The sequence below is a fragment of the Centropristis striata genome, chromosome 10, assembly GCF_030273125.1.
Source record: "Centropristis striata isolate RG_2023a ecotype Rhode Island chromosome 10, C.striata_1.0, whole genome shotgun sequence".
In the NCBI taxonomy this organism is placed as follows: domain Eukaryota; kingdom Metazoa; phylum Chordata; class Actinopteri; order Perciformes; family Serranidae; genus Centropristis; species Centropristis striata.
Window position 1 is genome coordinate 11296214 of NC_081526.1, and position 20791 is coordinate 11317004.

The 20791-nt window shown below is 38.1% G+C and overlaps 1 protein-coding gene across 2 annotated transcripts; it reads left to right on the forward strand.

Annotated features, from left to right (window-relative positions):
* The first annotated feature begins 456 nt into the window (after window positions 1-456).
* On the forward strand, window positions 457-5109 carry LOC131979498 (FAST kinase domain-containing protein 5, mitochondrial). 2 transcript variants are annotated; one of them, XM_059343497.1, is made up of 2 exons: window positions 457-570; window positions 1447-5109. In XM_059343497.1, the coding sequence occupies exons 1-2, from the start codon at window positions 523-525 to the stop codon at window positions 3889-3891; spliced, it is 2493 nt and encodes an 830-aa protein (XP_059199480.1). In that variant the 5' UTR covers window positions 457-522; the 3' UTR covers window positions 3892-5109. The 2 variants fall into 2 exon arrangements, with proteins under 2 accessions (XP_059199480.1, XP_059199481.1); XM_059343498.1 differs by having other exon boundaries at window positions 457-559.
* Window positions 5110-20791: the final 15682 nt, after the last annotated feature.

Here is a 20791-nt window from a genome sequence, read left to right on the forward strand (position 1 = left end):
ATATATATATATATATATATATATATATATATATATATATATATATATATATAGTATTAATGTTTGGTATACAAATTAAAAATCCATTCAAAAATTTGCCTGAATTGTATCTCTTGTATCTCGCTGCTTTTTATGGTAGTGCTTATTGTTTCGAATTGCGATCCGTCGTCTTGATGTTTGTACTTACCCGGCTGCCGTAGGTCACACTGTGTTCAGTCATGGCTGCTCTGCACGGAAGCCACCCCGAGCTGCCACAATAAAGTAGATTCACAATTCCGACACGATACTTTACATTCGTTTACGGTTGGACCTAAAGGTGACTATGAATATTATCGGACACTGTTACAATATACGCATAGCAGCGTGATATTTAACCGATTTAGCAAACTAATGGTTACATCGTCCAGCAAATAACGTCTACTGTTATTATTTTGAAAGTTGAAGTACTTGAGTTCCGGTTTAATTACAGCATCCGTATTGCAGACATTACGTTTCCTCTTCTCTGAAGTTCATGAGGATTTTATGTACGGGCTGTTTATAAAACCCCGTCTTGATGCTGGTGGGTTAAAGGTGAGTTTAATGGTCTGTTTACATGACATATAAAGTTATGTTTGTCTATAATGTAATTTATTATTACATTTATTACGCCGGGATACCTGGTAGGTTAAGTCTTAAACGCTACTCTCATTCTGCAATGTGGCTGCCCCTTACTATGACTATGTGTTAGAGCACAACATTTAATTATACAGAAATAACAAGGGATCTTCTCATTTAAAATATGAGGTGGCAGTCACCAAATTACTACAGTTTGGTCATAGCTTAGATTAAAAAGCCACAGTGACAGTTAATGGTGACCTGTTCATATCTGTTTAACCTGGACGTATAAAGAAATATGGGAAGTGTCTTTGTAAAGGGAAATTTACCTTTCACTCAATTTAGACAGTGTTTAACAAGAAATGTCATTTTTTGGTTGTGTATAGGACAATATTATTATCTAATTTAATGTAATAAGAAGTGAAATAATCATACTATTGTATGTACTGAATACAAATATGTCACTTAGCGAAGCTGTTAGCTGTAGGGAAAGCTTGAATTTGACTTCGGAAAAGGTGTAAGTACCCTATAAAGTGTACACCATGTACAACATAGGTTTATACACTTAAAATAAACTGAATTGTCAAGTGGCTTGAAACTGGACTCCTTTATCATTCCCATATCTACCTTTAACCCTCTTTTAGAAGCACATTTGTTTTACCTCTGACCTTCTAGACTCAATTAAAAGTGAAATTGATCTACATGTAGAATATTCCGTCCAAAAAATATATACATAGCCTTTTGCAGTAAATCACTGCCAGGCATAGTAGGAATTGCATGTTTGTCCAACAGAGCACTTTTATTTTGGCGTTTGCTTACTGTCTATGAAAATCATGCCTCCGTCTTTTTCAGGCTGTCAGATTGATGGCTGCCTCTGTGATGTCTCGACGGGGGCCCAGGCTTCGCTACCTCCCAGGCTTGAGGAGGGACTTTACCAAGGCTCAGCGTGTGCCTGTCCAACAAAAGAATGAGACTGATGATCAAGAGAGGAACAAAGGAGTTTTGCAACACCAGGAATCCTCTCCCCAAGGAGAGTACAGGCTGTATTACAACCGTTCCTCGTATCATCGCTCTGTGTCGCACTCTGCAACCTCCCGGAGACAAACAGCTAATGATGAGAAAGAAAAGGACCTCTCCACTCTCGCACCTTCCTTCGGGCAACAGAGCAATCACTCCAATGTAAGTTCCTCCCAGCCCCTCTCCAGCTCCAAAAACACATTTCTTGACTTGGCTTTCAATGAATGCCCTGAACCTGAGATGCCATCAGCTTCACAGCGCCACAGTGAACCCACACAGCCAGATGTTGGAAAAGTCCGACCTAGCTTCCGCAGATACCGGCCAGAGTACGACTCCATGACCCGTAACCGTAGGCAGCGGCACACCATCAAATGGGAAGAGGCCTTGGGGCTGCTCCAAGATGTTGCACTTTTAGGAGAGAGGATGAAACCATCTGATGTGTCTCAGTTTCTTGTGGAGCTTAGCAGCTTACAAAAGGACTACTTATCATTACTTCAGAGTGAACAAGGCTTCACCATGCTCCTCGAATATTCTGTGAAAACCCTACGCCTCTTTGATGAAACCCAGCTGCTGCAGTCGCTGCAGTCCTTTGTGTGGCTGCATATGCCCTTAGAGCACAATATCTTTAGGCTGTATGAGGCTGAGCTGAACCGTCGGGCCAGCCAGATGAGTTTACACCAGTTACTGTTTGCTGCTGACTTGTGGCTTTGTATTTGGGAGCAAAAGCAGGTCCCCCATGATCAGCAGGTCCCCCAGTTCCTACAGCATGTCTATGATTCAGTAAGTCTGCATCTGAAACAGATAGGGGCCCCTGAGCTGGTGCAACTGCTGTATATTATAGGAGAGAGTAGGCACTGCCCAAAACACCTGTTTCCATCTATAGAGTGGCTATTAATGCTTCATTTACATCAGCTGTACCCCGATGAGGTTGGTGCTGTATGCTTGGGGCTTTTTAAATCCAAGATTTCCATATCTGAGCATGCAGCGACTTGTATTGTTGATAAAGCACACTCTTTTGTGGAGGAGATGAGTAACTTCGCCTTGGTAAATGTGATGAAACATATTCGTTTCAACTACATCTATCACAAGATGTGGCTGCAGGCCCTAGCACAGGAAGTTCCTCGCCGGGCCAACATGGGTGTCATGGGGCTGATGCATGTGGCACTGGCCTGCTCATCACTGCATCACAAAAATGATAAGATCCTAATGACAATTGCTGAGAAATTCCCCTCGATGGAACCTCACTGTAGGCTTAAAGATGCAAGCAAACTGCTGTGGGCGTTTGGCACATTAAGGTTTCTTCCACATCAGAGTCCAAGCTTCTATCCAAGTCTTAAAAGAGCCCTGAGAAGTAAAAAAGATGAATTCCAGCAATACCCTGAGCATCTGCTCACTGCTCTTCTAGGCCTGGCCTATGTCTCTCAGTTGCCAAAGGACCTAAGTGAATTAACTTTGAGTCCTGAATTTGTCAACATAGCATGGAATTTCCCACAGCATGATCTGAAAAAAGATTTGTTCACTCTAGATGAAACCGTGGCTCGAGAGCTGCCCGAGTGGCGTGTCCCGCGGCTAAGCCGTGAACTGAGAGAAGAGGTGACAGATACGCTGTGGAGGCTTGCTCAATCAGACGTGTGCCTGAAACCAGATGTTCTGGAGGCAGAATCTCATCTGCAGGATCTGCTCGGGGGAGAGCAGTTTGTGTGCAAGAGAATGATTCTCCCCCACACTCGCTCTATCGACCTGGAAGTGCATCTTGATTCCAATAAACAGCCGATACCGCTGTCTCCAGAGAACCTTTCATCCAAATGTCCTTCTGATCAGGGTTGGGGGGGGATGAATGTAGGAGTAAATCTAACTGAGGACCTTTTAGCACAGCTAATACATACCAAAAACACCAGAGAGTCTTTAACTCCGTCTCCTACAGTTAAGCCTATGTCTCTTCACGGAGTGGAGCCGGATAAAGGTGTGAGACGGTTTGACACAGAATTAGACCTGGACAGTGACTTTATAGAAACTCCTACCAAACCCAGGAGCCAAGGCTCAGGTCCCCGGAACTCTGAAGGCACTGTCAAACTTGCCATCCAAGTTCCCAGCAGGAACCACTATTGCTTACCTTCACAGGAGTTGATGGGCTTACATGTCTTGAAGAGGAGGCAGTTGAAGTTGGCAGGCTACAGGCTTGTAATTCTTGAACCTTGGGAGTGGTTTCCCCTGCTGAAGAAGAGCAAGGACGCGAAGCTGGCTTACCTGCACTCCAAAGTCAAAAGCAGTCAGCAATGATTCTCTGACCTTCAAGGGCCGAAAAAAAACTGTGACTGAACTATTTTTGCACGTTGGCGCCTGGTCAATCTTTAGTTTGTTTATCCCCACCAACACTGACTTTTTGTTTGTGTTTAGTACAAAATAAATAAGGATGCTTTTCAAAATGTGACATTTCATGACATGTTTGTGAAAATAATTAAAAAGCACTCAGCTCCTAACTCCAGGTTGTGGTATATTATGACATACATACTTTACCTGAATTTATGTACATTTTAGTGTCCCTTCAAGAATTTGCTAATGCCTTCCAGGATTTGTAGAAGAGTTTAAGAGAAACAATGTCTTGCATCATATTTAATCACATTCACTCATGCATGATGGTCCTCTCTGAGGTCAGTGCATCTGTTTCAGGTGTTTTTAGATGGCTGGCTGCTTTGCACGTCAAAGGTCAAACTTGATCTTTTTAGCTGATGTGAATATTAAAAGACCTCCGTGCTTTTTTGGTACCATGGCTGTTCACCAACAGTAATTTCAAAGATCGGATTAAAATCCACTGTGGAAAATTAATGCCAGTAGGGAGCCAAAATAATAACAGCAAAGTGAATGGCCACAATTTCAGTGATGCATCTGTACCTAATGGAGAATGTTTTTTCAGACAGGCTCATCTGCTTTCTTTATTATTTTATTTATATATATATATCTTGTTTCTGAAACAAAATCTTAAGGTATTCTTTGTATTTGCTCAGCAGAATTGGCACCTGTACTGTGATTGTAGCTATTTAACATCTTAAACTCTGACAGAATATTAGAATAAAAACCAAATTTTCTTCAATGTTTTCCCTACCCTGTAGGCCTACACATTTGTTAGGTTATTATTGCTTTTACTTGGAGAGAGGTGAAGAGAATGCCTTATAGCTACAGGTTGAGAACCAGTTGATTTTCTTCCCCGTTGTTTTATCTGATTGCAGATCTGATTTTTTAAACAGCCTTGATACTCTGATTCTGTCTGATGTATAATTAATGGAAATCTTATCGTTTTAAATATGCAGTATTTAAAAAATATCAGTAAAGTCACCAAAACCTTGGACCGAATTAACTTGTACTACTGAAGCTGTTTGAACAGCACTTTTATCTTAGACTATTCAAAGCCCAGAGGGATGTAATTGATGTTGTATATGACGTGCCTTTATTCAACTATCACCTTTTTTTTACCAAGTTAAATAAATATGTTTTCAAATGTTTTGTTGCAAGATATACTATCGTGTCTATATCGTCACACTGTTGAAATAATCGCCTAAGTCATTTTTTGTCAAAATTGTTTTTTTTCCCTAAATCGTCTCCTCATGACTCCGGCCACCTATGGTAAAATCGCCTACTCAGTTGATCAGATCATGTGATTTTACACCTTTAAGATAATGGCCTATGTCAAGTGTGTGACTTAAGCAGATTTATTATGCCTTAATCAAAATAAAATGTGACTTAGGCAATTTTTGGAACATGCCTTTGTGATTTAAGGAATATATGGTAACACTTTATTTTGAAGGTGTCACTTGTCATGTCATGTTTCTGACAGGCTTGTGTGACTCTTATGTAGACACCTTCAAAATAAAGTGTTACCATATCTTGCTTAAGTCACAAAGGCATGTTAAAAAAAAATTGCCTAAGTCATTTATTTCTCTTAAGTTACATACTTTACACACAGTGGTATTACTATGCCAATAGCCATCCTTTGTTACATCCTTTTTGAGGGAAATGATCAATAAATGTCATATGTTACACTTTTGGTTTCCTGCAAAACTTGAGATATATATATATATATATATATATATTTTTTTTTTTTTTAATTTTCAGTTTAAAAGTTTTTATTACCGGTATATCCTCATGAATGTGGACTGACAAAAAGAGATATTTTCATTAGTGTCTAGAAAAGTCAGCGGTAACTTTGACTGAACCCACAGTACTTAGACTTCTGTTACAGCTGATTTCTGTCAGAATGTAAATGTTTCAACAGATTTTACTTTGAGGTAGCCTTCACAACCTGTAAAATAACAAAGACCTTACTTGGCATTCTTATCAAAGATGTCTATTTATTCACAGGGTGGACAAAATAACTATATAGCACTATATAATGCAATAATCCATTTACTGCAACCCCAAAATCACTGAGTCTGAGACTCAAAACATATTAAATATTAATAGCTTCACACAATGTAATGTATGTAAAACAGCATTTATTATACATTCTACTGTCCCTTTTTTTGTGACATCACTTAATGCAATACGTGATTTATATGGCAGATCATTCAAACCTGTAAACACTTCCTGTGAAACTGTCTAAGCATACCAAGTGACAGACTGGCTGCAGCCCCACTGATTTTGGGAAATGAGTCCTTTCACACTGGGATACAATTGATGTTTCTATGTTTGACTCCTTCAAGCCGTTCTGAGATGACTTTGCCTTGGAGGTCATCTGTCCGCCTCTCCTTCCGCCACTGCAGCAGGATTAGGGAGTGCCCACAGATGTCACTGTGTGTTTTTATCTGTAGAAAGGAATTGTTCTTGTTCTTTGACACGTTATTAGGATATTGTTCTATCACCTTCTTTAATCCTGAATTGCTGCAGGAACAACAAGAATGGCTTGCTGAAGAGATCCATTTATATTGTAAGGAGCTGTCAGATTCTCATCATGTTTGTTTATTGGAGGTTTTTCTGTTTTCATTTTTTCTGACAACAAAGCTTGTGAATGTAATGCAGCTCGACAGCCCAAGGTCTGAGATGCCTACTGTCAAAACTCACCAAATATCAGTAGCATAAAAGAAAAATCTTCAACTGTTGTATGGTTGAGGAATAATACAAGTTATGTGTCCGGAACTAAAACATGCAAAACATCACTTAAGTCTTTTCACAAAAGCAAGAAAAAAATATTTTTGGTGGATGTTTTAATTAATAAAAAAATAATATAACAAAGCATGTCTTGTGGACTGTCATATCCAGGTTTGGGAGCATCCGTATGCAGGATATCCTTGTTACTCCCTGACGATAAAGCTGGGATGAGACCTTGGTGTAAGGACACACTGGACAGGCTACAGGTGCATTGTGTTCCCCTTAAAATGTTTCTCCCTTCCCTCCCCCCTTTCCCTTTGTGACCCAGAAACCAGTGTTAGTGCTTCCATATTCCCAGCTGTCCCAATAATGCAGGAGACAAAAACAGCTTCAAGGTCTCTGACTTGGAGACATTGTCTGAAGAGAAGGCAAGAAAATCCTGCAGGGAGATTTTCTTTTTTCACAGCATGCCCATTAATGCTCAGACACAACTAGCATTCTGAAAAGCTGAATATCCGATCTCATCATCTGAATGTTCCCATTTAGAGGTTAAGGGCAGACAATTGTGCAACTATAGCTGCCTCATGCATGTCACATCTCTTTGTTGATTCAGTAAAGTGGAAAATAGAAAGCTAGACAGCATTTGGTGCTTAAGTACATTTACTCAATTACTGAACTTAAATACAATTTTGAGGTACTTGGACTTTACTTGAGTACCTCCAGATATGTAACTTTATACTTCTACTCCACCACATGTTAGGGGCAAATATTGTACTTTTTACTCCACTACATTTAGCTGACAACTTTAGTTACTTTACAGGTCGAGATAACATAAAAAACATGATCAATTTAAAATGATTACTGTTTATAAATTAAACCTCATAACAGTATATTTAGTCGTTAAATTTGTCCTACTTTTGATACTTTAAGTACATTTTGATGCTGATACTTTTGTACTTTTACTGAAGTAAGTTTTGAATGCAGGTATTTAAGTGGCAGTGGAGTAATTCTGCAGTGTGGCATAACTGCTTTTACTTAAATAAGGGATTTGAATACTTCTTCCACCACTGACTATCCTAGAATTATATTATTCCTTAATACATTTGATTGTTGAGGTGTATGTATAGGTAGTAAGAATGCATTATAAGCCTCAATAGTGGACCTATACGTCATACAGGTGCATCTCAATAATTTGAATATCATAGAAAAGTTTATTTTTGTCAGTAATTCAATTCAAAAAGTGTAAATAACACATTATATAGATCCACTACATTAAGCAAACATTTCATGTCTTAATTTATTTAATTCTAATTATAATGACTATGGCTTACATTTAATTAAGACCTAAAATTCAGTGTCTCAAAAAAATTCATATTACAAAAGACAGAAAGTAAAAAGTATGTTTAATATGCAAATGTTGCCCTCTGAAAAGTATGTCCATTTATATGACTGAATACTTGGTTGGGGCTATTTGACTTGAATGGAATTTGACTTTTCCATGATAGTCTAATGTATTGAGATGCACCTGTATATAATCAACAGCATACATCAGACACCTGAACTTATAAATCATTGTAAGTCACATATTAGTGGTGGAAGAAGTATTCAGATCCTTTAAGCAAAAGTACTAATACCACCCTGTGAAATTACTCCACTACAAGTAAAAGTCCTGCATTCAAAACTTACTTAAGTAAAAGTACAAACGTATCAGTATCAATATGTACTTAAAGTATTTAAAATAAAAAGTACTTGTTATGCAGAATGGACCCATTTAGATTGTTTTATATATTCTAAATATATTATTAGATTATTTGTATTGATGCATTTATGTAAACAGGATTTTAATTTCTTCAAGATAGAGCTCATTTTAACTAATTTATATACTGTTATGAGGTTTAATAAAAGAACATATTATCACTTTAGATTTATCATGATTTTTTATCATGTCAAAGGTAACTAAAGTTGTCAGCTAAATTGTAGTGGAGTAAAAAAAAACAATATTTACCTCAAAATGTAGTGAAGTAGAAGAAAAAAAGTTACATAAAATGGAAATACTCAAGTAAAGTACAAGTACCTCAAAATTTTTACTTAAGTACAGTACTTAAGTAAATGTACATAGTTACATTCCACCACTGTCACCTATACTGTATAATGTTTTATTACTCTTGATATGGTGCATGGTATTGCATCACGTGTGTTTATGACACATGAAATCATAAAGCACTATGAATGCGTTATAATTGATTATGAAAGCCTATAATGCACTATAGGTGTGGTCTACATGGAATTGTTCCTCAACTTGTAGTGTGATGTAAACTGAAAGTTTTGGTCAATATCTTCTTGATATCCACTGAAATTCACAGGCAATGGATGCAGGGACAAGCTACTGTGAAAGAAGCATAATTGAACAGGTAGGATCACACTCTCCGATAATGAAGGGGACAGGAGTTTGAGGTAAGTGACAGCTGGGAATAATTCAACCCAGAATGGGGTTTTAGAAGCAGAGGAATGTATTACTCCTTGAGTAATTACACTTCCACTTCCACAGTCTGATGATATCATTTCCTCCACTCCAGCGCTTGAGGAAGTTCTTCTCAGGAGAGATCTTTATTGTAGAGCTGTCAAATCTATATGCCGCACAGGTGGATGCCAACATATTATCAAATCTTTACAATGATTTCACATAATAAATGTTCAGAAACATCCAATTTTCCTTTGTGTCTTACTACCCTAAGACCTTAGTGGGTGGGGTAAGAGTAATTTTCACTATATACGAAGATTTTCCTTTTTTAAAGGAAAAACCACAATCTGTGCAGAAGAGGGTTAAGCCACTTGCTGATGGGAGACAAGTGGCATAAAGGGAGGAGAGGAAATGAGCAGTGGGAAAGACAAATTCAATCAACGCTACATCTGCCAGCTTGTGTGGGAGCACTTGATGACCCCCTCAGGAGGAGCTGGAGGAGGCTGCTGGGAAAAGGGTTGGTTGCTCTGGAACTCCCTTATCATGAGCGAGAGAATGACAAGACAGAGAGATGTTACAGTGTGCCAGCAGAGGGCACTCTAAACTTAGGAAACACACAGCATGCCTGAGTGACAGTGATGAAATAATCTAATGACTCCTTGATAGTTTTATAGACTATTTTCTTGTAAGTCACATGAATATAAACGCTCAGTGTCCATCACTGTGTTCAGATTTAACAAGCTGAAAATAAAATATGAAAGGAACCTTCATTTTTACATTTTGTCAATATGGCATAATATTTAACAGTATAATTAATTTGCAGAGCCAACAAAAAGAAGCAGAAACACATTCAAGCACAGTAAGGACATTTTAACAAGGTGCAGAAGAGTCAATAAATGCCTCCACTTTTCTTCAAAGATCTGAAAAACTATAAAAGAGAATTCACATTCGGGCACTTTCAAGTCAGTGCCATCCCTGCAGCTACAAATTTCACACTTCTGGGTGTGCAGGAAGCATGCTTTTGAAGTTGAGATGATTCAGTTTCTCATTTAGCACTATTCTCTTTGGATTCAAAATGCAACTCATTGGATAGCCAAATAAATCCCTGATCCATGTAGGCTGAAGACGTTACCGCTCCCACTGATGTTGTGTCAGCTCTATTATGTTTCCAGGTTGATGCTAACAAGGGCAAACATGTTTGGGGAATTGGGACTGCCTGCCACATTGCACTACACTCTACACACACACACACACACACACACACTACTCAGAGTGTGTGGAGTAATGGGGATGATTATCGGCTTAGATTGGATCATTGCGCCGTTATTATATTGTATTCTGACTAATCTACAAAGCAAGGTGCTAAACGCTCTGCTATTTGCTCATGACTCAGTGATGACAAGAAATTTAGTGAGTTATTAACTCGCTATAAACAAAAGTGACTAGAGAATAATCATTAGGCTTAGGCACAATTTTCAAACGTGACCAGTATTTCACCCGTTAATGGAGGAGGCTCTGCTAGAGTGAATGCTCTCTCAGTAATCCCTGTCTTATTTGCATTTCAATTCTTTTGCTTTTCTCAGCCTGGAAACTAATCCAGGGCAGTCTGATTCAAGCCTAAATTTGCATCAACATTTCTTAAGTTATCTTAACATAGTCTGTCTGCTATAATTCCTTTACATAGCTTATTGTATGAGACAGACAAATCCTAATGTCACATATTCTTTAAGTGTCTATGCACTATCCCCCCCACTACTACTACTTGTCACAGTGAAATCCACTTCATGGACTTAATCGAGTTTGAGTGCAAATGATTTTTCCCCGGAGAGTGACGACAAATGAACCACATCACAATTTTTCACGATGATGGCACTAACTACTCCTGTCTCTGTATCAGCGTCTCTCAGTGCCACTTCCTTTCTGACCCCTTCGGTGGCATTCAATAATGTGTCTGGATCCTTGCCTTTAAGATTCCAAACACACACACGCTGCTAAACCAACTGCTGCAGGGACACGACTGATAGGGAGTGTTTGCATTCAGCGCTTGTCTTTGCTGCTATTGATAGACCTTTATTAACTTAACCAAGTTGAAGATTTGCAGCTCCTCGTTTATTAGAAGATAAACCTTTTCCCCTCTACAGCTCAGTGCATTTGGCTGGATTTGGGTTGTTAATGTTGTATTTTGGCACCTTTTAAAAAAAAATGAATAAAGATAACGTTTGGATTGGATGTCATGCACTTTTGCTCAAGCTATAGTCTCTTATGGATTGAAAATATATGACTATCTAACCATAAGCACTGACATTCTATTAAAACGTGTCAGAAGGAAGATTTCTATTTCCATCCACAGACACATCAGCACTTCACCCATGAAAGGATCCATCGTGACCAGAAGGCAAAAGAAAGATGAACACAAACATAACATAATTATGACAATAAGCAGCTTGGCGACACAGTTCAAAAGTTCAATAGAAATAAACATTTGTGAAGGAGATATTGCTTTAATTAAAGCATATGCTGTTGTAATTAAAAATCCCCTCGATCATACTGCGGGGTCTATTTTTAGCAAGCTTGTAAAAGATGAAGGTATTGGGGTGGGAAAACAGTTCTGTCTTTTCAAGCTAATTAACATTATGCGTCCCCTCTTCCTGTGTGAGATATGTTGAAGATGACACTTGTGCAGGCAGCATGTTGCATAACCACATTGCTGTCCCTCTACACTCGTTTGGCCACACAGATCATTACTGCTCAAAGCAGGATTGATGTAAGCTCACCAAACACGGCCACTGTAACACAGTTTCACCATGGTGTTTGCAGAGGGGTCGTGCCATTATAAAACTCCATAATCATGTCAATTACGGCTGACGAATGTGAAGGTATTTAGAGGTCAGTTTTGGTGCAATAACATGACTCAACATTAGACATTTTAAGGGTTTTATTATATGAGATTCCACTCTTGCTGCTTTGTTTTTGCACACTGTAATTGCCTCTATATTGTAGTTTTTTGTTGTTGTAGAGGCCGCCTTGCTGCAGGAATTTGCTACACACGCACAAGGGATTCACAGGAAGTGATGGATGCATTTTGGATGTGATGCGAAAGACAAAAGCCTGTGTCAGGCGACACTGTTAACTGTCTTCTTTGTCAAAACAAGCCTACAGTTAGTATGAAGGCTCTATATACAGATATGCAACTTTCTGGCAGATTACCCACTCAAGGTGTCTTTGCTGTCCCCTGTGGTTGTTGCATGTGTCCTTTCAAACTGTACTGTTGGACCCTGGATTAATAAAATGCATGTGTTACGAACGCAACAAAGTGTAGGTACCTGACGAGCTGGGATGAGAATGTGTTGTCTGCCTTGGGGGTTTCAGTTTTATTTCCGCCTTTTGATTGGCTTTCGGAGTTGTGATGTACCAAATCTTGCCTGGGGTATGTTTGAATCAGATTTCCCATCCTTCAGTAGAAAAAAGTGAAGACCTCTCTTGGGAAAACCCCTGCGCAGATACAAGTCAGTATAGTCAAGGTCAGACTTTTCATGGGACATAAACATAAAAAACCCATATTTTTTAGTGGAGGGTGACTTTAAGAATTCTAACTTTATACCTGCAGTCATTAATTTTTTCGCCAATTGGAGGGAGCAACAAGCTGTGACATCTACATAAAGTCACCTTAATTAATTAGGCAAATGTGTTTGCGAACAGTTGCCTACTTACTCATCCAGCAAACACAGCTGCATCAGCATTTGGAGTTGTGTTTGTAGCTGGGCACCCAGTCAATCTACATAAAAAATTCACACACCCTTCTTTACACTCTGTTTTGGTCTCCCCCAACCCTCAAGGGAAAAATGTGGCTCTTCAGCTTCTAAATGCTCCACCATGTTCACCAGCTTGTCACTAACTGTGACTGTCTGTCGTTTGGTGCTGGGTAGGTAGCACACAGCTGCCTGCTGCTGCTGCAAACAAGGCTGAAGAGAGCAATAATAGCTGCAGGCGGGAACCAAAACAATCAGCTGAAAGGTGTTAAAATGCTCCATAAAGCTGAGGGGGACTGTTGAGTCGGGCGATAACTTTGTTGGTTTGTCACAAGGTGTATTACAAGTTATGTATTTATATTTATTTGCTCTCAAAATGGAAATGTGTTGTTATAAAATAGTTTAACAATTATGTCACATAAGTGGGGACAAATGCATATTTGACCCTCAAATTCAGGTTTCTAATTACACTGATATAAAATGCAAAAAAGAAAAAAAATACATGCAAGAAAATCACTCCATTAAACACCTTCATGTGTGCCTTTGAACACTAAAGACTCTCCCAAGAGATGCACAAGAATACCTACAAGATTATGCAGGCTTATTTTGAGAGCTTAAGATGAATGGATTTATTTTTTAACATATTAAAAGTATTTTCTTTCAAATAGGAGCTCTTATAAAACTTTCAATAGCTGAGTCACTGCATTGAAACTTCAGTCTGACACATATCAGGATTCAGGATGCTTACTCTGCAGAATGGGTGCAGATGAGAAACAGCTGCAACGGACAGACCAGGAGTTGCAAATTTGGCATGGATCAATGACATCCTTATTTTGGGCACATTTAGCTAAAGCTCAGTGCACCAGAAGCACATATATAGCTGAGGGATAGAGAGCAATTCCAGGGTGTTAAATATTTTTTTTGTTTATATATTCAAGAGCGTTGACTCATCGTCTAAAAGATACCAGTGCCATGAAGGCAGCATGTTCAGGACCTTAGCTTTTATTTTTTACATTTTGATGTTGAAAGCTATTCCGAACATGATAGCTGTGCAATATTATTTTCTCTCCTCCTCTCATTTAATTTAATCAGTTATTTCCAAATGCTGCATACAATTTCGCCATGTAGAAGATTTATAAATGCATACCAGCATGCCAGCTCTCCTCTATTACTGACATGACAGATTGCTCCCTAAGCTTTAAATTTGGGATCAAATGTCTATGGGATTTTCTTGGTTTATTTCTAATAAATCTCCATTAATGACTGTCCTGTGCTGAGATACTAAAGGCACTTTGTCCCCAAATGCCCACAGAAGAAAATGAAATACCGAGAGGCTCTTTTCATTATATTTATCCTGTTCTTTTTACACTAGAAGCTCATCAAGCATACAGACATTTAGCTGCCCGGTTAATATCAATATGTGGTTTTATTTAACGTTGGCAGCTAAAATGTGACTGTAGGACATTGGGTTCTTCTGTTTGGCACATTTATGGTGTATTCATGTTATGTATGAGAGTAATTTTCAGTGCTATCATAAATAGAAGCAGAAATGCCACAAAGAGGTGATGCAGGAATTGCAACATCAGGAACTGGAAAAAACATCCAACCATGAAAGTTGAATCCTACATGCCTCTGACGTAAAAAAAACAGTTTCTTTATTCTATGTAATCAGCCTCAGATTTCTGATCTGAAAGTTGCTTTTTCTGTGAAATAGAATTGCAAAACAGTGCAACAGCATAATGAAAACCTGTCTCGTGAAATGAAGATGTGTATTACACTTTAATGGCGTATCACAGAGTGATGCACAGGCAACCCCTGAGCCTGAATTAAACGGGTCCACATGATCTCTTGCTTTTAAGTGCACGGAAACCCTCTTCTGCTTAATGGGAGTTCATATTTTAGTCTGTAATTAGACCCTGTAACCTGGCAGACAAATTTAAAGTGATGGGTTAACTATTGCGTAATGATTAATTACATTATCTTGAACACTCAGGGATCAGGTAAACACAGAGATGGAGACAGACGCACAGGCAGCACACTAATGTACACACGCACATGCACACACACACACGCATTTGTAAATGAATTCTGTCCTTACTACATTATAACATCAAGATGCATGCTGGGGGAAGACAGTTGATGAAAGAGCTGGAGAAATTTAAAATCTTTCCAATGTTCCAACTTCCTTTTATAAATAATTGATGGATTTTACAGTACATTCACATTGCCTTGACATTGCAAAAACATTGTGCTCTGCTGCACATTATTGTAGAACATTTCCATTTCATGACCGTGTGGCGATGGGGAGGAAAGAAAGAAGATGGGAATTGTGACTGTGTTGCAATGGTGTTCATTTAAAGAGTAGACTCAGTTAAATGAAATAGGAGTCCTGCCTTTGTGAGTCATACCCACCTCATGACAAATAATGACTAATGGCCATTTTGACAGAAGAGGTGTACAAGAAGGACATGTTTCTGTGCTGCAGTAGGTGCCAAAGAGCTGCTATTGTACCGAGAGGAACATTTGAAATGGGTGCTCAGCTATCAAAAGGGCAAAGTGGACAGTAAATAAAAGGGTCTACCACAAGGGAAAGGACAAATGTCAAGGAACACAAACAAATCACACTCAGGAAGTTTCACATTCAAAATGAGAGATTGAAAATAGGAGCTATTTAAAGTTTGCCAGAAATGTCCAGTCTAAAAGAAACTGCAGCTCCAAGCAGTCTTGTATTACATAGACCTTATTCCTTTACATTCCCAGAAATAAACTAAAATCAATGGCACTCAGTCCAAATGAAGGACAGAGAGATGGGCAGTGTTACAGGTAAATGTTTTCAAAATACTTTAACTATGGATTTTTGATTGAAAAAAAAGTTATGTGTAACAAAACACTTTAAGTGCCTATTTCTTTTGGTTAAGACACATTTTAACCTGTAGTTTTAACTGTAGTAGACAACTTTATAACAATTAGCCTATCACAGTCTTACTCTTAATGCAAGTCAATCACACGATATGTCAGGTAACACCAGTCTGAGCAGGGAGGCAAACCAGGAAGTTCCTTAAGTTGCATTCTACCGAAAATTCTAACAGAAGGTGCTGACGGTGGCTGCAGAAGCATTGCAGTCCATTCATTTCAATACAAAATGAGAAAACTTCTCACTTGGTTTATTGCCTGAATTTTTTTAAGGACAACACTACGATCTAAATCGCTAGTAAAAATCTTCTTAAAGACAATTTGATGTTAATAGTGTAAAAAATGGCCCCATTTAGAAGAAAATAGAATATAAAAATCATATGATTTGGTAGTTTAATTGAACGTTTTGTTCATTAAAAATGTATTGTTCAGCATTTGGTTGGATTAATATACACTCCGAGAAGGCTGTTCATTTTTATTAGGTAAGTAACGTACATTTTGTTTTGTTTATTTTGATAGCCAAAATTAACGTAGCAGTTAATGCTCCCGTTAATGCTAACATTAATTAGCAGCGGCTTCTCTCAGTCAGTTTGAGGTGTAGAGAGGCATGTAGTCAGTGTCGTCAGATCCCTCTCGCTCCTCCACAGTCCAAATATGGTCTGCTCCCTGTTTCCGGAAACAAGATGGCAACGAGCGTAACGCTGAACTCGATGCCTCAAATGGGCCACAAACCAATAGGTGACGTTGCTGTGACTATGTCCATTATTTATACACTGTAATAAATTATTCTGTAGTAATTTCATTTTACTTAATATATTTGATAAAATGTATTAAATATAAATTTGTCCTTGATTTTGAGGCAGTTGTAAATTTAATATAGAATGTTTGAGATAGAATCTAGTTATTTTGATCACATTAAATATAATCTTTATGTGTATGTAATTCTAAATCAAGAGAATTTTGAATGAATCCAACACAATAGATTTAGTCCGTTTTTAATTGACAGGCACTTCCTGTTAAGTTGTTATTAACTCAACTTGTAACGTAGTTAGATTTAATTAATAATATTGCGTGCAATCTGTTGCCTCAATTTTATTGAGTAGCTATTGTTTATCTTTTTTTTTACAGTGTACAGTCTATGGGTAACACACTCGATTATTTAGAATTACTTTATTTCATTTGTGTGACTGCAGTGTTACGGGTGTTAAAGTATGTCAATTACTCTAAGCGTCCAAAATTTCCACGGACAGGTTTACATTACAGTCAATGGAAACCCCGGTGCATTTCATAACACACACTAAAGGTCTATAAATGCCTTAACATTGACTATCAGTTTGTATAGAATGTGACAAATTGCTTGTATTTTAATTTCATACATTGTCTCATATCATTTTTTGTATTTTATTTTGATGTATTTGAAGACTAAGTATTTGTAAATTGTAACACAGAAGCTTTTGGATATTTGTGTGTCCGTCTCTGGAAGGACATGTGTTGTTGTCTTTCTGCTTCACTGTGCTGCACAAGCTAACACAGGTTTCTACAGCTGTCAAAACCACATATTTAATGGATTTGACTATATGGCAACCTAACATGCTTGACCTCATTCGTGAGATTGATGCATTATGGGACCTTCTGATCAGACGGGGGGTTTTAATAATTTCTGTCTTCATGGCTTATTGCTTATCAACGCATCCTGCTGCTGATTAGGCTCCATTCCTGCTTTAATCCGGACAACTTAATTATACAGGAGATGTCAGACTTCCAAGGACGCTCTTATTTCGAGTGCGGTAAATCCAAGTGTGAATATTTGATGTTGCCATGCTCCTGTGCCATAGAAATTCAGTCTCCTGGGAGAGGCAGAAGGACATATGTGCAGTGAAAATGTGATTTATGCATACATGCATGAAAAAATCTCATGTTGAAAGTCTTATAATCTGAACTGAAACATACCAGGAATCTAAAGAAATGTTTTGTACAGCTTTTTCACTGTATATTTATGTTTACACGCTCTAATATCTGTAAATAAACAAGAGTCCATAAATAAACTTGAGCCACAGCAGGTGTCGTTGCTACGAGAATGGGCTGAGGTTGATTAACGTAGTTAATATGCTTCTGTTCTAATAATAAAATTGTAGTGTGAGACCATACAAGAAGTGGTATAAGTTGCTATAGCAACCAACCTTTTCCCTGCTTGACTGTTTTCCTGTGAGTGGATGTTGCTTTGATCTGGTAGCCAGTGGCTAGGTGAGGAGTTTAACTGTGCTGTAACCGGTGGGAGAGACCTCCCTATGGGTAAAAGAACTCATCAAGATCACAATCAACACTCTTATTAAAGGGGGAGGAAAATAGTTTAGCAATCTGCTCGTATGAGTTTGTCATCCTCTAAGAATCAATTGCTATCTGAGAGGTCTGCTATATTTTACTGCATGACATTCAAAAGGACACAGACGTCATTAAGGACATTTTGTCTTGTAGTTTTTTGTTTCTTTTCCTGGATCTTTGAATTAAAAGACTCTATAAATATGCATGTAAACCTCCGCACAAACTCAGGTATTTTCAAATATTCAGGATATGTGATAAATTATTAACTGACATTGTGCAATCTAAAATAGTGTCTTTCAATTATTCATCTGACATTCTTATGAGTTTTATATCGCAAACCAGTGTGGATGAATTTGTATTGATTTCAACATCACTTTCAACATCAATCTATTACCTTTTCATTAGCTTGCTAAGCAGAACAGCTCTGCGGAGGTTTCTCACACACAGAGCTCAGCTGCAGCAGGTGGCTCTGGTGTTACAAAATAGATGCAAATATTATTTTTTTTTCATGCTTTCCAGGGGGCGATTACTTAGTTTACACCTGAGTGTGTCGCCACCAGAATGTACTGTATTTTCAAGGGTCCTTGTAGAGCAGCATGTCTGTGCCTGTGGTGATAAGCTCTACTGTGACGAAAAACAAAAATGCAGACCTGCAACCAGACTGCCTTTTGGTCATTACAAGGAAATCTTTTTCTCACTTTTTCACACACACAAACACACACAATCGACTAGCTTCCTTAGTGTTTTATGAGCATAACAAAATATGTATTTGATCTTAGAATTAAGGGCATCACAGTGTTTCAGCTCGCCCACTGGTAAAGGGAATTTTCTTTGCTCATCTGTGTCACAACGGCTGATTGTTGTTGAGTGATGAGTGTGTCAGGCCTGCAGTCACCTGAGTTGCTGTAGCTGATGCTGCAGTAGCAGATACAGCTGTGTTCAAGTTCATCAGGGACTGGCAGCGTCCTCTTTGGATGTGTTCTCAACCGTTTTACTGCTAACCTCAGCTATATCACATTAACATTGTTTTGTTTTGTTTAGTGAAAGCACAGTACTGTCTGTTTTGTTAGTAAACTTAGATTTATGCCAGATATTTTATATCCTTAAATTTGTTTGTTTTTTAGATATATTATTAAAATGTGGGGTTAAAAGCATTTGTGGTGCCAAGCTTTAGCATGACAATGACACAATCCCTTCTTGATAGCACAACTATATCATTAAGCATTCATATTGTTAAAGGATGCATGAATGAACAAGACTAAGTCGTTGTAGGAGCTCTGTGAGGTTGTACTGTCCTCAACAAAAGAAGGCCACATAAGTTGTCTTTGAAAGCAGTTTATTACGACCCATATTTACGCTCATTGTTAAGCAGCGTCCCCTAGTGGCAGTAGTAATTATGACGGGGGGAAGGAGGGAAACGAAGAGAAGAAAGCCTTTTGAAGATGTGGTTAATGTTGTGAAAGAGTGTATTTTAAGTGAAACCATGGCCTTTTCCTTAACCTAATCATTTATGTTTCCTTAACCCAGACATGTCCAATATTCTATAATGGGCCATGTGCATGGACTGTATAAATAAGGCCATGTGGCTGTAGGTTTTGTTCCAACCAATCAAGAGCACACCTGATATAACCAATCAGCTGTTTGAACACTGAGATCAGTTGATTAATTATGACTCATGCCTGTACTGCTTCTGCTTGTTTGGAATGAAAATCTGCAGCCACATGGCCCTTTATGGAATAGTTGGGACATGCTTGCATCCAAACTGTGACTGAAAACTAAAAAATAATAATTAAAAAGCATAACAAAAGAAAACAGAAAATAATATGTCAGCTTACTTTAAAATAGGTTTCTCATGGGACCGTCTCCCAGGTGAGAGTCCAGCGTGTGATCCTCTCCTCTTCACAACAATGACCTCCTCTGCACATGACAGTAGTTACTCTTTATTCTTCCACTACTAAGTCTTTCTGGCAGTAAGCAGAAGGACTTCCTCCAAGAAAGCTCTTTGTGGCAGTAAGCCCCGAAGGCTAACTAACACAAGCGCTGACGAAGTGCAACGATGAGGTGAAGACAAGGACAAGGATGAGGTGGATGGATGGATGGGTCAAACAAACACAGGACTGTCACCCTGGAGACCGCTGTACCTGTCCTGTGTGTAACCACAAGTCAACACTGACCTGATTTAACTTATTTTTGTATCATAACAAAACCTATGAGCTAGACCATGGAACCTAGCCAAGTAGTTCACCTTCACAACATTAACCATGTTTAAAACTGTGACCATTTCACAACATTAAAAATAAATTTTGTATACAGGTGCATCTCAATATATTAGAATATCATAGGAAGTTTATTTATGTCAGTTATTCAATTCAGAGAGTGAAAATTAAACATTACATAGAACCATTACACACAGAATGAGACATTTCATGTCTTAACTTATTTAATTTCTTCTAATTATAATGATTTTGGCTTACATTTAATGAAGAGCTAAAATTCAGTGTCTCAAAAAATGTTTAATATTACAAAAGACCAATTTTAAAAAGTATGTTTAATATGGAAATGTTGGCCTCTGAAAAGTTTGTCCATCTATATACATTCTATACTTGGTAGGGGCTATTTGATTTGAACTACTGGAAATTGACTTTTCCATGAT